This window comes from Ambystoma mexicanum, chromosome 11, assembly GCF_040938575.1.
Source record: "Ambystoma mexicanum isolate Mex_15411 chromosome 11, UKY_AmexF1_1, whole genome shotgun sequence".
In the NCBI taxonomy this organism is placed as follows: Eukaryota; Metazoa; Chordata; class Amphibia; order Caudata; family Ambystomatidae; genus Ambystoma; species Ambystoma mexicanum.
Genome location: NC_090934.1, coordinates 1,297,687,591 through 1,297,711,089, shown reverse-complemented (window position 1 = coordinate 1,297,711,089; position 23,499 = coordinate 1,297,687,591). Strand labels below are relative to the sequence as shown.

General features: G+C 44.2%; 1 protein-coding gene across 1 annotated transcript in view; it reads right to left on the bottom strand.

The window, feature by feature from the left end:
- FBN1 (fibrillin 1) overlaps window positions 1-23,499 on the bottom strand; it is a 643,598-nt gene that overhangs the window by 74,141 nt on the left and 545,958 nt on the right. The window contains exons 60-62 of the mRNA XM_069624792.1: window positions 19,708-19,824; window positions 10,184-10,312; window positions 5,330-5,449 (exon numbers count right to left, since the gene is read on the bottom strand). Of these exons, the coding sequence (XP_069480893.1) occupies window positions 5,330-5,449; window positions 10,184-10,312; window positions 19,708-19,824 (366 nt within the window). The remainder of the gene's footprint in view (window positions 1-5,329; window positions 5,450-10,183; window positions 10,313-19,707; window positions 19,825-23,499) is intronic.

Below are 23,499 nucleotides of genomic sequence, written 5' to 3'. Positions count from 1 at the left end.
TAGACATTCTATTATGGAGAAAAGATTTGATTCAGCAGACTGCATCACTAGAACAGTCACCTAGGTCCTTGAGGTGGTCAGTGAGTTTTTCAGGGTCAACAAGGTCAAAGGCTGCTGAAAGATCTAGTAGCATCAGCAGCCCAGCTTTACTGTTGTCCATGATTTTAAACATCTCCGTCTACATGTCCAACAAGGCACTTTCTGTGCCATGATGAGATCTGAACCCAGACTGCTTGGGATGGTAAACTTCAGATGTCTCCAAGTGTTCTTGAAGGTTAAGTGTAGCCATTTTATCAACCACTTTCATCAGAAATGGAACATTAGAAATAGGCCTGTAATTAATGTATATCTTCGGATTCAATCCTGACTTTTTCAATAGCGGGGTCACTGCTACATCTTTCAGTGAGTCTGGGATAACATTTTCCCTTGGCGTAGCATTAGTAAAGTGGTCCAAGAAGGGGAGGAATACCTTGAGGTTTTGCAGAATTACTTTAGATGGAAGGATCTCTCCTTCGCAAGTGGTAGGTTTCATTTTGTTTGGAGCTTTAGCCAGAGTTTCTTCAGAGATGGCTTGAAATGTAAAGGTTCGGTATCGCTCATGTTTAATATCCTCCCTAGACTGAGCAGATGGTACATGCTCTGGATTGACCAAGTTTTGCTTAATTCTGGCATGAGCTGCAGCGATCCTGTCCACAAAAGCCTTCTGCATTGCCTCACAGTCCTCCTCTGTTGGTGTGAACTGATGGAGCATTGCTTTTGGTTTTTCCAAATCTCGAAGGATTTTAACCAGATTCCTGGAATCATTTTTTGAATGCATTATTTGGGAATCAAAATAGCATTTATTGGCTGACAACATTTCGCCACAATATAATTCTTCCAGGGTCTTCCAGGCCTCTCCATTTGCCTGTGCCTGGTCCCTTTGCAAAGTTCTTTCTGCTTTTCTTGTTTCCTTTTTCCTAGCAGTCAGCGCTGGGGAGAACCATTTTTGATCATTGGACTTCTATCTAAGAGACTTAGTTTTAAGAGGCGCCACCCTATCAAGGCAACTGGTTATTCCCTTTTCATATTCTACTACCAAAGAGGGTGGTGAGTCATCATCTGCAGTGGAGTTCATGAATCCGTTAAACCATTGCTCCAAGCGGGCATGGTGCACCCTATTAAAATTCCTACTTGTAATTTTTGTTAATGTGTTACTTCTCTGGGTTACAGGAAAGGGAAGGGTCAGATTAAAAGTCACCAAGAAGTGATTTGACCAGACACATTGTTTAACGCATATCGGGCTGATCACCAAGTTCCTTGCAACGACCCAGTCTAACACGTTACCCAATTTATGGGTTGGCTCCTTGCTATAGACCATAAAGTCATTAGCTCAAAAAAGCTGTTCGAGATGAAGTGCTTCAGGGTCCAGAGGATTACCACGCCACCTGTTAAAGTCCCCCAACGCTACAGTGGAACTGTTTGGTTTGTTTAATGAGGCTATGATACCCGCGATTTCTTCATAGAAGAGAGGCTTGTCAGTAGGCGGACAATATATGAGCACAATATTAAGACAGTTATTAGGGGTAGGTGTGGTTTTTAGTAAGATAATTTCGCACCCTGTGCATGCTATAGGGACTTGAAAAAGGTTTCAATTTTTTCATGCCAAGCATGCCACTCCCCCACCCCTCCCGCGATCTCTGTGTTTGCCATAGAACACGTAGTCCGTAGGTGTTGCCAGATGGATGCTAGGGCACTGGAATCTCGTAGCAATGTTTCAGTAAGGCGCATAATGTCTATTTCTTGTTCCAGTATATGAACCCTAACATCCATGGCATGTCTATCTAAGGACCGGGTGTTAAGTATGGCACAATTTTAACACACTTTTGATTAATTTCTCCAGGTTTATCAGGACAGGACTAAGGGGTCTCACAGGACACACGTTCTGGTAATTGTGAAGACCCAGAGGGAACTACCTCTGTAAGATGCTGCACTGTAGGCATAGGACAGACGGGAGTACAGTTAGAGAGAATGAGGGACTGTGGGATCAGACACTGCTCAGACATCTTACCTTGTCACGGCAAAGCCTGTGTAACCGATACACACCAGGATTTGTCAAGGCAAAGGGGAATGAAATGAAAGAGCGCTCAGTGTTGGCGCATCACACGCGGAGTTGCTGGACCCTGACGCGCCTGGCTAAGAGTAAGTATGTGCTGAGGGAATCCAAGTCTGATGGGATCTGTAGTTCCCAGCATAAAATGCGCGTGAGCTGTGCAACAGAGCCTTTGTTCACAGGAACCCCACTTCTAAATACACAAATCAACAGTAAGCAACACAATTTCCTAAAAGTTCTAAAATATTACAAAAACGATTCTAAAAATAGGGTAATTTATACAATTAATTCTAAAATCGAATCTAGCTGTGCAAAAGTAGCGTATTATGGAAAGCAAGCTAGGACCAGCGTACCAACGCTGCAAATTTAAATATTTTTTTCAAATGCAGAGTTGATGGAAAATAATTCTTAAATAAAACATTAAAAAAATATTGTCCAGCATATATAGGTTCGAATGGATGTATCCAGACAGGAAGTGTATATGTGATGACTGATTTCCATGCAATCATAGTATGCTTGCAGATCTCAGTCACGTTTAGGGGCATAACATTTTGCCCTAATTAACATGTTTTCAACTTCTCAAGGATATGGCCTTTAATGGCTAGCAGAATAGTTTTTCTTTTCGATTTTGAGCATTTGTGATAATCTCTACTCTTCCTACAAGAACCCGTGCTTCACTATCCATGCAAAGGAATTCCAGTTGTAGAGTGTAAAGGAAGAGATAGGTGTTAGCTATAACCCCCAGGATGCATTTAGCCAAAGTCAGTAGGGCTGGGGTGTGTGGGAATAACCAAGAAGACTCCTTCGATCAGTAAAGGGTCATTTCTTTGAGAAACTCTCTTTTGCTCTACCCACCCTAATATAGTGTGGTAAATTTCTGTAAGATTTTTTAAACATTCATTACATGACATGGGATTGATACAAATACTGGGGGGTAACATGTCACTTTAAATTTGTTAGTCTATTCAAGGGTCTGCAGCCTGCAGCTTTCCAGATGTATTGGACTTCGACTTCCATGATCCCTCACCATTAACTATGCTGTCTATGACTGATGGGAGTTGTAGTCGAAAACATCTGGAGAGACGAAAGTTGCAGACCTCTGGCACTCTACAGGTACAAAAACAAAATCACTTTGTAGTCATGACTCCACGCTAAAGACAAGACTTTCAATAATCTAGCCGCGGCTCAGAAGATTTCAGGATGAAAGCAGCCCATCTTCAGATTAGCTTAACTGCCTATTTTCAGCCAGAGCAATTTCCCCACAGTCCCATGTCCAGTCCCTTTAGGCTTCTATGCTAAGGCTCAATAATAAGGAAGATATTGCAGGCACTGCTACGGATGCCTACTTCTTCAGTGTGCCGTAGGAGAAAAGACAGCACCGGTCAAGATTCCCCCTGCTCACCGTAGAGGCTTAAAGTCAGGGTCAGGGAGCCATTCCAACAAAGTGATGGGCTGGTTGGAGCACGAGTCCCACTTTTGTCAACCATTGTCTGTTCAAGGACAACATCAGATTCAAACATGGTCATTTGCCTGTAGAAATGTGCATCTAGTGTCCAGCTGCTCATTGATTCCATAACTCAGCATTGTGAGTCATTTCTGCACTGTTATTTGATCTGGCTCTGGAGAACCTAGACATAGGCATTAGGGCTCACACAGATATAAAGGGTAGGCAATAATGGGGTGAGGTGGGAGATGGAATGCAGATTACAACTTTACAGTATTTACCCTTGCCTGCTTGACTGGATTGACAACTTTGGCAGCTTCGAGGGGTGCAGAGTCCATTAAGCCAAGGCCTTGTGTTCTCTCTCAGTCCAAAGGTCTTCACAAGGATAATGTGACACAATGGGGTGAGTTGACCTCAATAAGCCTACCTGGGCATTTTCTACAATTCCAGTACCTCCAACTTGATAACACCAAAGGAACAACCGATAATGAGCCAGGATCAGGAAAACATCATTAGAGAGAACACGTTCAGAATGTCACTGTTGGAAGCAGAAAGGTGTCTGCTTCCTCAGTTGTTGTACGTGCTCACAAATGCCCCTCTGAGATGCCCCAGGTAGGTCTTCCCTGAGTGTCGCATGCTTGTACAAGATCTTCCATTGGGTTGTTTCGGGAACCCATACAATCCCTTCTAAGTCACAACGCCATGGGAAGTTCTTTTTTCTGAAATCCAGCACTGCCATGTGACCCAGCCCTGCATACAACGCTCGTCCATGGAATCCCCAAATGGGCACGCGAGGAGCAGAATTCATAAACATACATCACTCTAACAGTCTCTCTATTCTCCAAATCCTTGAGTGGAAATGGCCCCATCTTGGAACCTCTTAAGAACATTCAATATGATATGCCCTAAAAAAATGGACAAGATACTTGGTGTTAAATTTGCACTTCACAGCTGGGCTGTTATCCGCAAAAGTGCTGTAATAAGATGGAATAAGAGGAAACTCTGATGACCTCAAGGATTGGAAAAATAATTGTATGGATCCATGGGGACTAGATTACTCATGGGGAACTGTTAACCGTCAGAAGACTTTGTTAGTCCTTTGTCTGCCTGCTTCATGTGTATGTGAGTATCTCAAACTCTCTGCAGTCAGTTTGTCACAGCTTGGGAGGGGCCTGATGCTCATAGCATCCCATAGCCTGAAAGTCTTGCAAAAAACGTAAGGCCTTTACTTGATGCAAGGCACTTGCTTCAATTTCACTCCCATTGCAGACAAAGTTTGACAAATGGGGGCACAACCCTGGAGTTCAATTGGGGCTAAAGGACTGGTCAAGGATCATTAAAAATTAATAGGCACAGCCAAGCCGATATTTGTGAGCCAACTGAATGTCCTTCCTCCAAGGCTTTGTTCTACTGGCTAAAAAGTCAATACTACAACATAGGAATGAGAATGGTTGCTAAAATGTGTGCCCATGTGTTACATCACCCACCCCATCATGTTCCTTTAGAATCCCAATGCTTGAGAACAATGACAATGAGCAGGGTTAAGTATCTTAAAACGCCCAGTGTGATGGCCCAACAACCTCAACACATTAAATGATATCCTGCAAAGTAAAAACAATCTTACACAACATAGGACTCATTGCCGGGTGTTCCTGGATAAGTTTACACGTAGAATCTGGTATACCATTTAACTTTCATCACAAGGATACTGCAAGAAGATTGACTTGAACACTCAGTATAAACAATTTAAAGGTAACAACATATGCCAATAGTGTTAGTAAAAAACATGAACTTGCCGACACACTGATTCCATTGGTAGTGCTGGAGGTATCCTTGTGGGCAGCCACACCTGTATCCTCCCATGATGTTCTGGCAGCCATGCTGGCACCGATGGGGCCCCTCACATTCATCAACATCTACAATCAAGACACAGTACATCCTTTAGATATTGAAGAGGTAGAGTACTGATGCAGATAAACAGGAGCGATGCTAAGAGAGCCATAATTCTCACTGAGCAGGCAGGATAAAACATTACATTAGTGAGTGGGTGAGTGGGTAAGTCGGTAAGTACTTTTACATAGCACTGAAGGTTCAGTTAACCCTATGTTAGCACCTTTACAGATGGCTTAACAAGATTTTATCTTGACACTAAGGGATTATGGCTTCTTGTTTATTTTATTTTATTTATTTTATTCAGCATTTGCAAGGCACTTTATACAATAGAATTGCATTTCAAAGCACCACAAGGATAAATGGGAAAGGAACAGGGGAAATAAAAACAATGGCAAAACAGGAATATAAGAGTTATGGTCCTACTAGGCCTTCTGGTAATCAGCCGTGCAAGTACATTGAGGAGAAGTGCAGGGGAAGCAGATGGAAGAGGAAACAGAGGAGTGGAGAAGTGCTGGAGAAGGGCCATGGAGGGAAGTACTAAGGGGAGACAGGAGGATAACCTCAGGTTAAGTGCTGGTAGAGGCGTCTCTCAAGATGCCATGTGGCACCACCAAGAAGGGGCCCACAGGACAGTTCAGTGGGAGGGAGTGGTGCTGGTATTGACTTGGAGGAAGGGCCGGGGATCCTGTGAGATTCATGAGGATCAGGCCACCAGTCACAGAGGCAGTGGGGCGATTAGCAGGGAAGGGAAAGAGAGAAAGAGGTAAATAAGGGCAGTATTTGACAGTTTTAGGAACTTAAGGAGGTCTGGCTCAAGTCTGAGAAGGACAGGAAGGCTGTTCCAAAGGGAGGTAACAGCCTAGGAGAGAGACCCGACCCCCACTCTCTGCTTGGAAAAGCGTTTGGCAGTCAGATAGTTGGAATTAGAGGAGTGTAGGGCTCTAGCAGGAGAGTATTTAGGGAGGGAAAGTTGGAGATAGCGTGCCCCAGAAGACCTTGTGGATGATGCAGAGGGTCTTGAATTTGATCCTTGCAGCCACCGGGAGCCAGTGGCAAGATTTTAGGGCTGGAGAAATGCAGTCCCTGGGCTTTAGGCCAAGGATAAGTCTTGCAGCACTGTTGTGGATTAGCTGGAGGGGGCATAGGGAGGAAAGAGGGAGATTGAGAAAGAGACTGCTGCAGTAGTCCAGCCTGGAGAGGACCAGAGTTCTGGACATTGAGCTTCTGTGGGAAGGTGTGAGAAGAGGAAGAATGCCTCTGAGGAGGTGGAGCTGGAAGTGGGACTTCTTGGTAAGGTCCATGATGTGAGGGGTGAAGGAGAGAGCAGAGTTGAAGATGACCCCAAGGTTTTTGGCCTCACAAGGTGATAGGGTAGAAGGCCCAAAGAGGGTGGCCAAAGGGCAGGAGGAAAAGAGGGCACAGGTGTCCCAATGAGGAGGATATCCGTCTTACTGGTATTGAGATAGAGATCATTCGCTGTGCACCATGCCTGAATGGCAGACACACAGTTGGGGATGAGAGAGGAGGAAGAGGGGGAAGTAGAGGGAAGTTTGAAGGAAAACTGTGTGCCATCAGCATAAGACTGGAAATGAGGAGAGAAGGAGGAGATCAGGTGTGCAAGAGGGGCGAGATAGATATTGAAGAGCCATGGCGATGGGATAGAGCCCTGTGGGACGCCACAGGTAGAGAGGGTGGTGGTGGAGGAGAAAGGGCCCAGTTGCAGCTGGGGAGGGCAGTTAGTGGGGAACGAGGTCAGCCAATCCAGTGCCCTGTCAGTGATGCCGAGGGTGTCACAGAGTCGTTTAATGAGTATGAAATGGTTGACTGTGTCAAAGGCAGAGGAGAGTTCAAGGAGATTGAGAACAGCAGGAGAGACAGAGTCGAGATTTGAGAGCATGGTTTCATGGGTGTTCAGCAGAGCAGTTTCCGTGCCTCTGGATGCCTGGAATCTTAATGAAAAGGAGGGGATCCTTTTTTTGTCTGTGAGGCAAAGGGATGAGGTTGCAAGGTTGTGGGTCAGTAACTGGTGTATGAGAACGAACACTAATATTACATTTGTGCTTGAGCTAGTGGAGTCTGATAGGGGAGTGTGCTCAGGTGCTTTGGGGAGGCATATCGTGGAATCAAACCAAATCACTTAAAGTTCCAGATGGCCCTAAAAAGGTTCCTCAACAAGGCCTTTCAAATCTACCGTTCTCTGATTGTTGTGGTTCTCCTTGCATCACAAACATGCACGTTTTGGCATATTTCACTACAATATGTCCAAAAGATGCAACACAATAGGTTTTGTCATGTGGGAGCGAGGTGGAGAGGCAACAGGAAGATAATGCTCAGGACCCTCCAAGCTATAACTTCCACCTATAGTTACAAAGGCGTGTACATTTATTTGCCACAGTCATCTGCAAAACTAACATACTGGGAAACAACAAGGGCGGGGAAGTAAACGCATTGACGTCAAATTGGCACAGCATGTGAGCAGCAAGTGACAAAAGTCATTTGAAGATTATGTGCAGCCAGGAGAAAAAAAAGTGTTTCGAGGCCAGAGGTTTTGTATCCACGTGACCACACGTTCAGGCGTAAGCTTTTTCTTGGACAAACACTGACATTCAAACAGGTAATTTACACCATGCATAAGACACATAGTTTGAATACTTTTGTGTGACTCCCATGTCCAGTAATAATGTAAAATCACACCTAGGTGTAACTTACACATGGCATAACTTACACACGGAACATCCTCCCTTCGGCACACATCGCCTTTTACATATTGCTTTTGATGGGTTCTATATTTTCCTGCAATGCTTACTTGAAATATTATGTTAAGCCGAGGCAAGTTAATACTTCGACAAGTTCCATATAATATAAAAGGTTGGTGCAAAGAAAACACAAAGAAAACACTACTGTTTTTGTTCTGTCAGGGAGAAATCACCATGATTCTATTGCAAAGTAATTTTTCGGCATAATCACCCTCTCGCATTTTAAGGCGTTTTAGAGCATTTTGTCCGTAGAAAAGGCCTACAGGCAAGCTCCCTTTAGAGTGTATCTGGGAAAGGGATCTTACATGCTGAGCTATATCCCTTGCAGGGGTGTTGCTAGGTCTGGAAAAGATCAGGGGCTACACTCATTTTGGGAATGTCGGGACTGGGGGCTAGCTAGCCTTTTTGGTTGTAACCCCTGAGCTTTTATCCAGGGCTACAACCAATAGACCTGGGGCTACAGCCCCCGAGCCCCCACACCCCCCTCAGCAACGCCTCTGTGCAGGACCATTTTAGCTTCACTACCATTCATCTTGAGCCACCTTATGTTCACGTGCATACCCTGGGCCCAAAGGTCCCCTTACTTTTCTTTTATTCGGACTGAAGAGCAATTACTAATATTTTGCAAAATGGTGGGCACTGTTTGAGAAAAGCTGTTTTAGTGAGAGCAAGATATCTACAGACGTTCTTCAAGGGAGAGTGCACATACTCTTCAAACCAAGAGCTTCAAGAAGCGTACTCACTCTCGATAAGACCGCTCATAGCCAGGATGCTGACACTTGCTGTATTCCAAAAGAAGTATCACATTTTAAGCTGAATAAGAAAAAACGCCCAAGAACACACTTGCAGTATGGTTCTGGGACTTGATAGTGCTAAAACGCAGTAGTTTTCCAGGATGTATTGAGTTGGTCAGGAGAGGGTTCCTTTGAAATGAATGACTGATGTTAAAAAATAACAACTGGGATTTTAAAATAGCATCATTGCTTCCCATCATGGAAGAGTTGGGTCTTGGCAACTTGCACTATTGTAGAAATGCACACCTAGTCATCATACACTCAGAGAAGCTGGCGGCAATGCACTTTGAGGATACATGGGGTGTAATACACAAATAAGTTCCTAAGACTAACTCTGACTTTATCCCGACTAAGTCCGAACCACTCACAGGAACATCTTTCTTAATTGAATAACCCTCTACAGGTCTAAGCCTAGGGTACATCAGAATAACCTCTTTGTTACTCACTCTGTGGTATTTTTCTGACCACCTGATAACCCTCCCTCTAGGATATGGAGGCGAATATCATCTTATGAAATAAACCATTTTGAAAAGTATGTGTCCACTTAAATTTGTACCATTTATTAGAGCCCTAATTAGCCTCAGAATGCTGGGAAACACTATTTATCTTTTATTAGTTCACCGGGTACAGAGCCGCCAACCAATCCGGTAGCTGGGAACGTGGTCTTTACTGTTTAATAAAGCCCGCATTTCATGTGGGCCACTGGTTCCTCTCCACCAGGCCGCCATTTTCCACTTCCGGCTCTGACCCTGTGCAATGGCTCCGGCTGTCCCTAAGACCCGAAACACGTGCTCCCATTGCCCCCCCCCTTCCGCCCTTAGCCAATGCACACATCTAACTCACACACCCCAACCCAAGCAACAACGTAACTGCGCATCTGTTCCCTCGTCGTGCAATACTTAACCTGGGACGCAACAGTGATAGACAATGGACTATGTTCAATGTCCATGGCAGGCGTCATTGTCTTGTTTCTTATTTTTTTTTTACTTGGGCCTCAAACTTGGGCGAAGGGGCCGTTAACTACCAGTAATGCCCCCTCCTCATTGTATTGCATGTATAGCAGACGGTATTTTGCGAAAACCTGTGGCACCTGTCCTTATGTTGATGGGATTGTGATTCAGAGTAGAAACACCACCAGAAGTAGTGTGCACCTAAAATTCTGTTATACTGACCAGACCCATTTTTTTCATTTTCTTCAAAATTGTACCTTCACAACCGGCTCCGCTTTGATCCAGAGAGAAGCCCCGCTGGCACTCGCAAGCAAAGCTGCCCGGTGTGTTCTGGCAGACGCCTTTAGAGCCACACAATTGAGGTTCAGCGGTACATTCGTTGTTATCTAGAAGAAAACAAGTAAGTTAAAGCGTGTTTCCCTGTCTGAGGACCACTATTTATCACACAAAATGAAATACACCAAACATTAGTACTCGTCGCAAATTAAGAAAAGCAGCTCCAATTCATGAGAACCTAAAGAAGACAGATAAAAATACCAAAACAGTGGGGCTCATTCTGAGCCTACCGCTCCGGAATCAACGCTGCCGGTGAGCTTACCGGCAATGTTGTTTCCAGACCGGAATAATACAGGTCTACATTACAGGCCAGACCCAGCCGGACACAGCGGCCACGGTAAGCAGACCGTAAAAGAAGCACCGGCATCGTTATGAACTGTGCTGGTGCTTCCATGTTCCCCATTCCCATATTATAATGCGGAATTACAATTTACCAGCGCTTGGCTTTCCGGACTGCCGGGGTTGGAATCCCCCGGTGTTACCTGGAAGTCAGGCGCCGGTAAATATTTACGGGTCCAGCTGCAACCCACCTGTGGTACCGGAACGGTTACCGCCGGACCCGTAATAAGGCCCATTGTCCTTTACTGATAGTACGGCATGCTTCCACGGGAGGCCATTTACCATCGTTTTTCAATGGGTGTATGAGTACAAACAAATATTTTTTATTATTTTAGGTCTCGCCATAAAATGTAATCTTCCTGGGCTATGTCAGGTCAATGAAGAGTTATATGTAAGTTAAACGACGTTATGTGCATGTTTGTGCTATTAAAATCCCTCTTGGGGAAACATATTACTTGGAGAGTGGCGCCTTCTTGGCGTGTTGAGGGAACAGGCAAGGACTGATTTTGGTTTCTGTAGGCTTCCATTTCTGGTGGAGCTGTGCATATGGACCCTGGTATAGGTGTCTGTGTTTAGTAATAGAACAACAGTCAACCTGGGTTTCCTGTTGTTGCATATGTTGGATCCTCCACAGTGGGCTTTGCTTGCGATGATGATGCATTTGCAGGTAGTTTGTGCTTGAACTGAAAGCCTGTCCTTAGCAACAATTGGGCTGATGGGGGCTTGCTTTGTTAGTTTGATGATCTTGGCTATGCTGTTTGGATTTTTGCCTAGAGAACAGCTGTTTGATAACTCCGCCATTGACGATATCTACAGCTTGTGCAACAATGTGTACAATTTATACCAGTTGACATCCTTAAAACACAGTGGCCCTGCTCTATTTATTGTGCAAGGACGGTTAACATTTTCCCACCTTTTATTCACTGGTTATTAAGTGTTGTATTAAATTATTCCAGCCACAGGGCTGTTGTACTAATCCCTTGTGTGATGATTTCTCTATGCTCTTTCCCGCAGATCGATGCAGGACTCTAATTTCGGGGAGAAATGATTATAACGTCACATTTTTATGAATCTATTTTACTTTTATATCGTGTTTATACCCGGACACCTTGCGCTTTGGAAAGATTCTTACTCTTCACATCTTTATTTGCAGTGGGCTGTGTGCATTTTAGTAGGGTGATTTGGGTGGTCCGCCAACACGTGTTTCGACCTCTCAGGGTCTTTATCAAGGCTAGTGTGTTCGTTTACATAGACCGGATGTCTGGGTATGATGGATAGTCAGCTTTATACGATGGTGTTTACTGACAGCAGGAAACATGCACAGTGAACACGGTGAAGGGTACAAGAAAAACCTGTCCGAGCTGTTTGAGTGACTCATCTATTGTCATCAGACATGTTATGATGCTTGTGTGATAAATCTAGAGGGGGCAAAGTCTTCAAGATCAGCAATTAAAGACAGGAGATTCCCCTCTCTGCTGGAGGATGTCTCTTTCAACAGCCAATTATGGCATAGGTCATCCATTTGATATGATCCCTACTGAAGCAATCAGAATCATTTCACAAGGGGTGTAGTTTCATAATTTGTTGATGTCTTTCAGAAAGCTAAAAGGAAAGCATGGGGGTGCATGGTAGGGTTGAAGTTAATGGGCCCTTAACAGGCCTGCACAGGGTGATGACCGGGTCATACATACATGTTTATGAAGATCATTAAAATAGCATTGTCTATGCACACCAGGTTTTCCCCTCAAGGGAATGGAAGATCTCCTTGAGACCCCCATTGTCTCTGGGAAGCTAATTCTGTATCCTTGACCACAGCCTCTGCACCGTAAATACGACTCTTGTGGACTCCACAGCAGGCCCTCTGAGGGTAACTCTGGCTGAAGAGACTTTTCACCCAGAATCCTGTTTCCATGTCTCCCTTAGATGCTGGCAGCTGGTGCAATATTCTCGTGCTGAACATTTTTTGTGAAATGATCAGTATTGGGAGGCAGTGAAGGGCTGTATGAGTTCTTTTGAACCACCAGGTCAAATTGTAAAGACACCTCTCCAACTTGACCCATTGAGGGGATGGAAGGTATGTCCAGTCCAGACACAATGAAGCAGAGCATTCTGGTCAGGAGGATAGCCCAGGGGCAACGCGTTTGTCTTGCATGCAATACAACACATAGCAACACAGGTTCAAATCCCGGGATCGTGCTTATAAATTAGTCTCTGATATTAAGTGCGTTATAAAAGAACAATTATAATTCTAGTGTTAAAAGGCTTCATTGTGGGATATTTAAAATCAGTCTGTGGGAGTGTAAATTCTCCAGGGTGGGGTTCAGCCATCCAGTCACTGATGTTTGCACAAACCTACACTGATGCAATTACTGGCATGCATTGGTGATGATGGTATTTCCATGTAAAAAGCACGCTGTGAACCCGTGAGCTACTGCGTTCATACAAACAAAGAGTATTTTGCACTAGGGCCTTGAGATATTGCTAGTTATTACCCTTCAGTAGAATGTGGCTAAGCACAGACAATACCACGCCTGGGTGTAAATTGGAACTGTGACAATCTCCTGCTTTATTTGTCCTTTGTGTCGAGCCATCAGAAGAAGTCATGCCCTCTTAATCCCTTTGGGACCAGTTTGACAGCATGAATTTGCATGGGGTTTGTAATCTACGGGGCGTGTTCTTAGCAGTATACCAGCTATTTTCGGGTGCTGCATGAGTGTACTTCATAACGATCAACCAGAAAACAATGTACTATTGAGAGAACCCATTGATGCTATTGAGAGAACCTATTGATGCTATTGAGAGAACCCATTGATGCTATAGAGAGAACCCATTAATGCTATTGAGAGAACCCATTGATGCTATAGAGAGAACCCACTGATTCTATTGAGAGAACCCATTGATACTCGAGACTAGTTTGATTAAACAGATGGCTCTAATGTCTTGCTCGGGAGCGACGGGGATCCCCCATCTATTTTAAGTTATTTCTTTGGCCCCAGAATTTGGGGACAATGCTTTTGTCCATGCTCTCTTTAAGAACCACAGCAGGACATGTTCTGCTGTGAGCCTTTGTTATAAGTTTGCTTTGGCAATGGGGGATCTTGCATAGATCTGCTGATTGTGTTTCCAAGGGAAGGAGCCTGTACATCATGCCCCCTTGTGTGGCAGCTTAAAGACCAGAATAAAACAGTGGCTCTCTAAATGGAAGTCATCCTTTTAAAAGGGCCTGTAGTGTAAGTGTGGGTTTATGGCATTGGACTTCAGGATGTCTGATTTCAATTCATCATCTCAGCATTTCAACGTCAAGCACCCAAAGAAATCCACTAGAAAACAATGGGAAACATAACCTTCTCTGCAGATTATTGAACGGGTTCACCCTGCTCCAACAGATGTAGAGACTGGAGGCTGCAGTTGCCTGTGTTGAAATCTCAATATCTATTTCCTCTATGTTCACCTGCACATTCTTAAATAAAAAAATGTCCGGGTCCATTCTAGGGTAGATCAGAGACTGTACTGGGAAAGATTCAGAAGCATTGCTACTGTTATTAGAAAACCACGTGTAATATATTTAATTGATCGGCTTAGAAGGCAGTGATAGTCAAAAGACATGAAGCCTATGGTTGTCGATCAGCCGGGATGGCACACTCTTTTGCCAAGTGGCACCATACATACTCACTGGCTTAAGAGACTTTAGAAAGATGTCTTCCGAAAGAATGTGACCTAGTACTGGGGACATCAGGGAGAGAAGCTCTCCTTTTGGTATGGTGCAGGACGAGGAAAGTCGTCAGGCACCAGATTGTTGTACTGAGGCCTGGAGTATGTGTGGAAGAAGGACCACATGATTTGATAATGTGGGTTTATAGTGACTTTTTCGACAGTCACTATTTGGAAATACCAATATGTGGAACCAAAAGTGCAGAAATATTTTTTTTTCGAATGCCTTTTTTAGGGGGGGGGATCACCCCAAGCCCCACGTTTTTTTTAAAAATCTGATAGGGTGCTGCACCGGGGTGACACATGCCCTGCTTTGGAGTATCTCACTCTAGGCTACTCCCCCCCTTTCCCCACTGTGGGATTGGGTGTGAGTTTGTTTCTGTTAAATGTCTTAAGTTAGATCATCATAAAATACTGTATGAACTAAATCGAATTTCTACATTTTATGTCTGTCTCATATATTATATAACTACCTTCGAAGTTTGCATTTCCATGGGGCATCTTTATAGTCGAAAGGGCTTATATAATGTATATGTGATAATGTATATGTATGGATGTAACATTCAGGACAGAGGGAATATTGTAAGTAATGTATCTGTAAAAGAATTACTGGGCTGCGGGCTTAATACAATTCCAAACATCCCGGAATCCTCTTTTTTTCAAGTGAAACCACAAAGCCAGAAAAAGACAATATTATTTAACCCAACTAATTTCAACTACTATAATGGTAGTCAACTAAATAAGGATAATAGAACAGAGTCAGTACATCACTGCAGAGCCGTACAAGGATGTATCCTAAAGTGGTGCATCTGTACTTGACATGTTCATTAGAAGTGATGGAGCTTTCTGCTTTACAAATGTGGGAACAATCTGATAAGGTGGGCTATAGGGGCAATGTTTGTGTATGTTTTTGGGGTTGGCAAGGACATTGCGGTGTCAACTGAGGAAATAAACTTGCACTGTACCTTCCATTATTCAAATTTTGCCAAATCACTTTGTCCCAATTATATTCTGGATGCAAAACATCTGGTAAATTAGTTACTTAATGGCAATTGGAAAGGTGGATAGTAATTAATGTCACACTGGCAAACTATTTTTATATTAGGGTATTTATTGAGTGCGGACCTAGCTCCAGGAAGCAACGTAGCGCTTTACAATCACAGGGGGAAGAACACATTAAGGTAAGCAGAGAAAAAGGGAGCAGGGAGCTAACAGGGAAGGGTGAGGGTGGGCAATTGGCAGTAAGGGATCTACAAGCAACCAGGGGCAGAGACAGTGGGGAGCAGATCACCGAGTCTCAGGTAGGCTGAGGAGTGGAGTCTGTGTGGACCTAGGTGTTAGGGAGGAACCATTCCTTGAAGAGGAAGATCTTGAGCTCTTTCGTGAACTGTAGAAGTGATGTGGCAAATCTGATGTTGACGGGGGGAGGTTCCAGAGTTTGGAGATGGGCTGTCTCCTGGTTCTTTCCATCCTGTTCCATCGGAGTTAAAGTCTGCACATTTCCATTCTGGTGGATCACAGGCCTCTGGAGATGCTGAATTTCTCAGAGGATAGGTTGGGGACTTCTGGGTGAGAGTAAATGATGCAACAGTATCTGAAGATGATACAGGCTTGCAGTGGGAGCCGGTGCAGTTCGATGAGGGTCGGGTTGATGTGGTCGAATTTGCAGAGTCCTTTAAGGAGTCTTGCTGCAGCATGCAGGAAACATATCAAGCGTGCCAGAGTAGTCGCCATAAGGCCTTCCAAAAGGGCATTGCCACCATCCACGTGGGAGAGGATCAAAGTTTGGATAGCGGATCCAAATTTGTTTTCTGGGATGAAGGGCTGGATTTTCTAAAGGAGAGAACGTTGGTACCAAGCCATTTGTGTCTTCCTTGCTATGTGCTGTTAGAACATGAGGTGTCTGTCGATCTTGAACCCAAGGCACTTTTCGCAGGTGGCCAGCTGGGGTGTGAAGCCCTCAAGGTTCATAGCAGAGCATCAGGCCTGGATGTCAGGGTGTTCTGTGTTGTTGGTCAGCAGTAGCAATTCAGTCTAGGTGAGGTTGTGCTTAAGGTAAGCACTGGACATCCAGAACTGGATTAATGTGAGGTGAGCTTTGAGTCTGTTGATTTCTTGCATGGAAGAGACTTGTGTGTCATCTGCGTTTGGCAGATGTAGATGTTATGTGGAGCGAGGAGGGTTCAGAGCGGTTCCTTGTAAAGACTCAAAATCATAGGGGACAGGATGGATCCTTGCAGGACTCCACAGGTGATGGGTAGAGTTGGTGTTTTGAAGGAATCCATTTGTACGAAGTGTTGGCGATTAACAATGTAGGATTTGAACAAACTGAGGACAATCCTGCTAATCCCCATGCAGCGATGTGGATTGTCGGTAAGTGTCTGGTGATCTAATGTGTGAAATGCTGCTGAGAAGTCAAGGAGAACTAGGAGACAAGGACCGCCATCATCAAGGATTTTAAGGGCATTGTCTAACACCTTGATGGTAGACATTTCTCTGCTGCGTCTGGATCACGAGCCAGATTGTAAGAACTGAAGGAGGTTATTGGCTTTGACGTGTTGGAGCAGATGCGTGGCTACCTCCTTCTTGAAGATCTTACCTAGAAAGGGAAGATTGGTGATGGGGTGCTAGATGCTGAGGGTGTCAGTGTGCAGTGTTGGTTTCTTAAAAAATGGGAGGATTTGTCAAGAATAGGGGAGCAGTGAGGGAGGGCGATGTAGGGTGGGCAGAGCAGTGATGATGAGGTCGCAGATATTACCTTTCCTATCAGTTGGGTATTTCGTGTGCTTTGTGAGGTTAAGTGTGTCGAGTGGGCAGTGGAGATATTCCTTCATTGACTATGTTGCTGGGTTGTCAGGGATGTTGAAGGTGCAGAGGTAGATGTTTTTGGCATGCGTGAAAGACATGGTGGTGACCCAGTCAGTGAAGTCTTCAATGAAGGAGGAGTTGGGCTTGGGTGGTCTGTGAATGAGGCGAAAGTGACGGTGTCCATTAGGGAGAGCGGGAGTGGCAGGATAGTTTTTTGAAAGATCCAATTGTGTTGACATCCAGTTGGGTGCCTGCCGAACAATAGACATCAAGCTCAGACAGAATAAAGATGGGTATGTTAGACTGCACATGTGGCTGAAACAGGATTACTTGATCCTGGAAATACATGATGGCTTGACCTGAATTATCTCACCTACATTGAGGACGCAGTGAAGGCAACGTCATTCCTTTGACTAGGGTGTGCTTCGCTCTGTATTTCGTATTAAGACATTATTCAGGATCTTGTTTTTTGTTTGACCTTAATCCAAGACACTGCCTTCCATTACTCTTGTCATTAAACAAGAACACGCCATAAAACACATTTTGAAGCTGGACACGGCCGGGGAGTTTGGCTAACTTGCAAATGCAGTAAAACGTACCATCAAAATGGCTCCAAGCAAGCCAAATAAATGAGTCAACCCCTGGCAATGGGACCCAGCTGAAACCGAGCGGTTGCTATTAGTGCTGGTCACAGATACTTGACGCTCCATAAAGTCTTTTTATTTTAATGTTCGGGGGCTTCAGAGGACCTCAGAGATGCCTGTTTTGCCCGCACATGTTAAATGTGCCTCACATTCCAAAAAAGCAGAGCCAGAGGAATGAGAAAGATGCTGCTGCCTTGTGTCAACATAATTAAAATGCAAGTGATGCTGGAAAACAAGCGGACAGCACTAAATGTAGTGTTTTGTGACTGTACAAAGGGGTCTTTTAAGGTCATCACACCGCCTTATTGAGAACTGCTATCCTGAAATCCTCCAATTTGTAGTCTGCCTTGCCCCAATCCGACACCACCCCAAAATAAAGTGTGGGACATGCATCTGTGCGTTTCCATTTGTTGTAAAGGGTTTGTAAGCATTTATATGAAGTGCCGTAATCTTTCTTTTTGAATTTTCTTTTTATTGTCTTTTTAAAGTGTTTCTAACTTGGCCTCATCAGCAATCCTAAGGTAATGAGTCAAATAAGCATTTTCTGAATTTAGCCCAAAGCAAAGCATCCCTGTTTATACATCAAAGGTTACTCCAGAAAGCAGGTTGCTATATTTTGATGTACAACGATTTTACTAAATAAGTAGTTTGCCATCTAATGTGGCTACTAATGTTGGGCTTGTCCAACCATGTTTTATGCCAACATGCAGGGAGCGCCCCTCTCCATGTTGAACCTTACGCTGTGGGGCTGGTGCCGACAACACTCAGTTTTCCCAATAGCCTCCCATGATGTGGTAGTGGAAAGTGTTTGGGCGGCCACTCTGAGCGAATGCGTCTTCAGAGATTGGCTGCAAATTTGCTTTGTGCTTACACCAGCCACCCGTATTAACCCTTACAGTGCCATATGCATTTGTTTACCTGTGTTTAATAAGTGGCAGGAATGTACTCTCTCTGTAATTTGATTGATACACTGCACTACTCTCATTCTCTACGCCTTGTGATCTGTACCCATGTATGTCTGCATGCAATACGGTACCCTATGAAACAACAATACAATAAAAAAAATGATGGAGCTCATTTTGATCAAATGCGTAATTTAGCGACGGGGAGCCGTTACCTATAGACATACACGTAGGCAGCTCCCCACTGCCAAATTTTGGTCATTTGCACAGCAGAGTGCAAACGTGCAAGGCAGAAGGTGGCAAACACGCATGTACGCCACCTTTTCCCTGCACTTTTGCACTCTGCCGTGCAAAGTGAGTAAATGCTGCCTGGTATGTGAGCATGCCAGGCCGCATTTACTTATAATTGTGCACGCATGGTAAGCAACAGTCACAATTACAATTAAACGCTGCACGACAAGCGCGCATGGTAGGCAAATTTAAATGTACATGCTTCCTGCCATGCAAGGGAGTATGTACAATGGGACCATATGGAGTGCGCCGGCTTTATAAAGCCAGCGGGCGCCATAAGGATCCCCAGCATTTGCACCGGCATGAAAATACATGACATGAAATAGTGAAGACTAGAGAACACAGAAGTCAAAACAAGAATCTCAGCAGCCAGGAAAACAAGAAATGGCTAAGCCTTGCGGATTTAGTAAAGTTGGTAATGACAAGACCAAGCAAGAGAAGAATTATTTAGAGTGAAGGAAGAGAAAAGAGTCCATCGCTCTTACCTGACACGATGTGCCAATGCGTTTCACAATGTTTTTGAGGTCAAAAGTAGAGATCACTCTCTTTTTATTATTAGTATACGAAATCTTTAATATATAGTGAATCGAAATGACATTGTATGACAAAGGTGCATTTAGAAGGATAATGCAAGCTTTACATTATAATTCAGTTTTTCTCTATTTTGGTCTACATTTAATATATTCCCTCTATTTACCCGGGCAGTTTACCACTTACCTCATACCCCCACTGAATGACTGTATCACTCACCTATACACGCCGTCTGATGCTGTGTAAATCCAGGTGGGCATTTGCAAGTAAAACTGCCAATGGTGTTCACACAAATGAACTGGCAGTTATGCTGCTTGGTGGAACACTCATCAAGATCTGAAACAAAAGATCAGCCATTTAAATGCTGAAGTCACAAGGATGGTTTCACTGGACTCCTGATCTCAACACAAAGGAGAAAATCAAAAAACACAGCTTATGTCATCCCATCTTTTTCAGGATAGGCAGGTTGTTGTAGCTAACCTGTTTCACATCTCTATTGACATGATCTCTACTTGCCCTAAACTCAAGTGTTGACAAGATTGAAAGCAATTGCCAAATTGTCCTTTGACCCTCCTCCTTCTGACCCCTCTCCTCCCTCGAGGGTAGCCTCCTCCACTCAATGCTCTGGGATTAACACATTTGTATTTCTTCTTAATAAACTTTTCCCTCCACCCAAATCAAGTGAATTGTTTTTATTCAATTCTAAAATCTGCAGTTCCTCAAGAGAATTCTTCCCTGCCTCCCCTTCCCTAACAGGGCAATTGCCTTCGATGCGTTCATGTAATCGAGGCTGTATTAATGCCACAACCTTGACTTTGGTCTGTCTTTTGCCTCAGTCTCCAAACAGCAGAGTACAGAATGAGGCGGCCCACTATTTCTTTCCCCATAACTCCTGTGGCTCTGGAAGCGTATACAAATTCGCCCTGACCTTATCTCCCATCACTGGAGTCAGGTTTCCCGGCCGTCCCCACTATGGACTGCCACGACAGCGGGGATGTATGGCCAAGATTGTGAGCTTTCCTGGCGGCGTTGCTGACTTTGATTCCCAACATCCTCGGTGCGGCGCGCCTATGTGTGCTTGTCATGCACCTCATCTCAGGATACGGGAGATGGAGGATATCCATCCCTTGAGAGCAACAGTCCGTGCTCAACAAACTGTTAGGCTTGCTCTCTACGTTCCCTGCATTCCTCTCCAACTATATTTCTAATGGCGCTTTAGATTAAGGCGAAGGCTGAAAGAGACTCCTTCTCCTGCTTAGCTGCTCGTTTCTTGAAGCCGTTTCCAGAATTAAATAGGAACAAGCAGGATCACCTCACCATCTCTATGACCATCAACACTTGGCTCTTCCCTCTCAAATGCTGCCTCTTTCAAACCACTTGTCTCCATCACCAAGTGACCACATCAGTCATATGCACTGCACTTTCCAAGAGACCACATCAGTCATTTGCACTGCACTTTCCAAGAGACCACATCAGTCATTTGCACTGCACTTTCCAAGAGACCACATCAGTCATATGCACTGCACTTTCCAAGTGCTCCAAGTAAATAATGCAAATAAATACCACAAAGAAAGATATTGAAATAGACTCATATTAGCTGAAATAAACATCCATGCACAAGTCGGTGGATGTATGGGTATTCATTTTGAACACAGTGCAAGAATGACAAATGAATGAATATGATATCTATATAATAAAAGGCTTACAGTTAGTTTTTACTCAGTACCTGTTGTGGCATACAGACCCTGACAAATGAGTAGCAAACCGGCAAGAGCAGGGCAAGAATTTTGTGCTTAATATCGATTAAGGGGTGGTTTTCTTTAATTCATGTGTATATTTCACCATACCTACTGCATACTACCGTATTTTAGTGCCCATATATAATTAAGGTGATCTATGATAATTATGACATCATTAAAACACTTTACCTAAATGTGCCAGTAAAATGTTGTCTTCTCAATAGGATTGGATCGCCCCCTTTGTTTGGCTAAAGTTCTAGATGGTGGGTGAATTGTTTTGGTGTAATTCCTGTGGTCTGTATCACATTTTCCACTTATATCTAATGATAAACTAATGCCACTAGCAGGGCACACCAGGGTTGTAGTCAAAAGAATCATGTAAATAGCTGAACAATGGCTAATATGCTCTCCTCTTGAACTGGGCATCTCTAAAGCTACAAGGACTGTGTATCGAGCATACTGAAGATGGACTCCATGTTGCTTTTACTGCATATCTGTTAGAATGTTACTCTGTGACAGAGATTTTCATGGAATCTTCATAAAATACAATTCAGCACATATCAAGTGATAGTTGTTATAAAGGCACTGTAAGTACCATTAACACTGATATGACACATTAAAAAGAAAAGAACTAACACAACTGATGCTTTCGCGCTCCCAAGTGGTTTAAAGAACTTCTACCACAGCCCCCATTTATCATGTAAGTGGTGTCAAGCCAATGAGGCACAGCTGGTCCTAAAACAAACCCGGATTGGTATCCGCTAACGAAAGGCTAGCAATGTAAGCAGTTGGACCTAACATTCTACGGGTGGTATAGTTGCTAGCTAGCACCGTTTCATCCGCTTCAGCCATAGCTAGTGCTATAGCAGCTTTGTGCATGTTAAGACTTTGCAGCGCCTGGGCTGGTACACGGCAGCCATGGATCTGGCATCTATGTCCCTCTATGATCAGGGTTCTTCTGACATGTGGGGTGAGCGGTCTTTATCCAGAAATAGTCTCAGTGCCAGATTTGAGCAGTAATCCAGTCTCACGATTGGTTAATAAGCTCAGGATGAGGAGTAAGGTCTAATTTTCTAAGCTGTGACTACTAATTTCTTACATTCCTGTACTGATTTATAACTTTTGCATGCAGAGCTCTTTCCTCTGACCTCAACAGGAACACTATTTCTGATGTGCCAGAGGAGGAGTCGAGGTACTCAATGGTAGTTCCCCAGGCGAGTTTCCTGGCCTGTCTGACTGTGATGTGCTGCCTGATCGGTGGCAGCCTTTAATACAAGCCCGGGGATACATGCTGGATGTACTCATTTGAGGTGACAACCATTTTCCTCTTTTTCTAAACTCCACGGCAGGGATTGAAGTTGAACATTGTTCCCACAAGAGCACATTTGGGGTCATTTATGGCCATGGCTTCCTTGTCTGAGTTTTCCATTTGCAGTGTGTCAAGAGCAGATTGACTGGGAGGACTTGACTGAATCCACTTCTTCAGAAAGGAGTCCACTGAAATTGAATTTGACAGCCTTCACTGACTGGGTGGCCACCAGCATGTTTGAACATGGGCAAGACAGTGACAGGGGCTTGGGCTACAAACCTCACACCATTTACCATTAATGTCAAGGGAAAGCTTCCCTGCCATGTTGATCTACAGATGATGCCAACATAAAGACGCCCTTCCGAATACGTGACAAAACACAACCTGCTAAAACTGCCTGAAAGCATAGCTATGCCCAGTATCCTGGGAAGCGGGACTTCCTTCCCACCAGGGTGAGATCAGGGTTGGCGCTCAGCTCTCTTGTCTCTGTCGATCCAGCAGGGGCACCCTGCACCTGACAGTGTCTGATGCCTACAGCTTTGAATCCTACAATGAATTTAAACCAATTTTCTGATCTGGCCTTTGTTGTGGGATGTCATCCTAACATCAGCAGAGCCAAGCAGGTCTACCAAACTTGAGGGTCTGCACTGTACGCCTCAGCAACACTGACTGAACTCCTTAGCGTCTTGCAGCCCTGATGCCTGTCAGAAATTATTTTTCGTCTCCACCCTGGCCTTCATTTGATCGAGATCTCCAGCACTAAGGCTTAGCACCACAAGATGCCCTGAGATATGTCTTGTAACCCCAAAAGTTCTTAACTTCAAGAATGAACCATTTGACATCTCAAGCCGACACCAACAGAAAACATAGGACCAAGTGGTAGCACCATGATTTGTTATTTCATATAGCCCTTACACCTAAGCGCTGTACATTACATACATTAATCATCCCAACCGAAGTTGG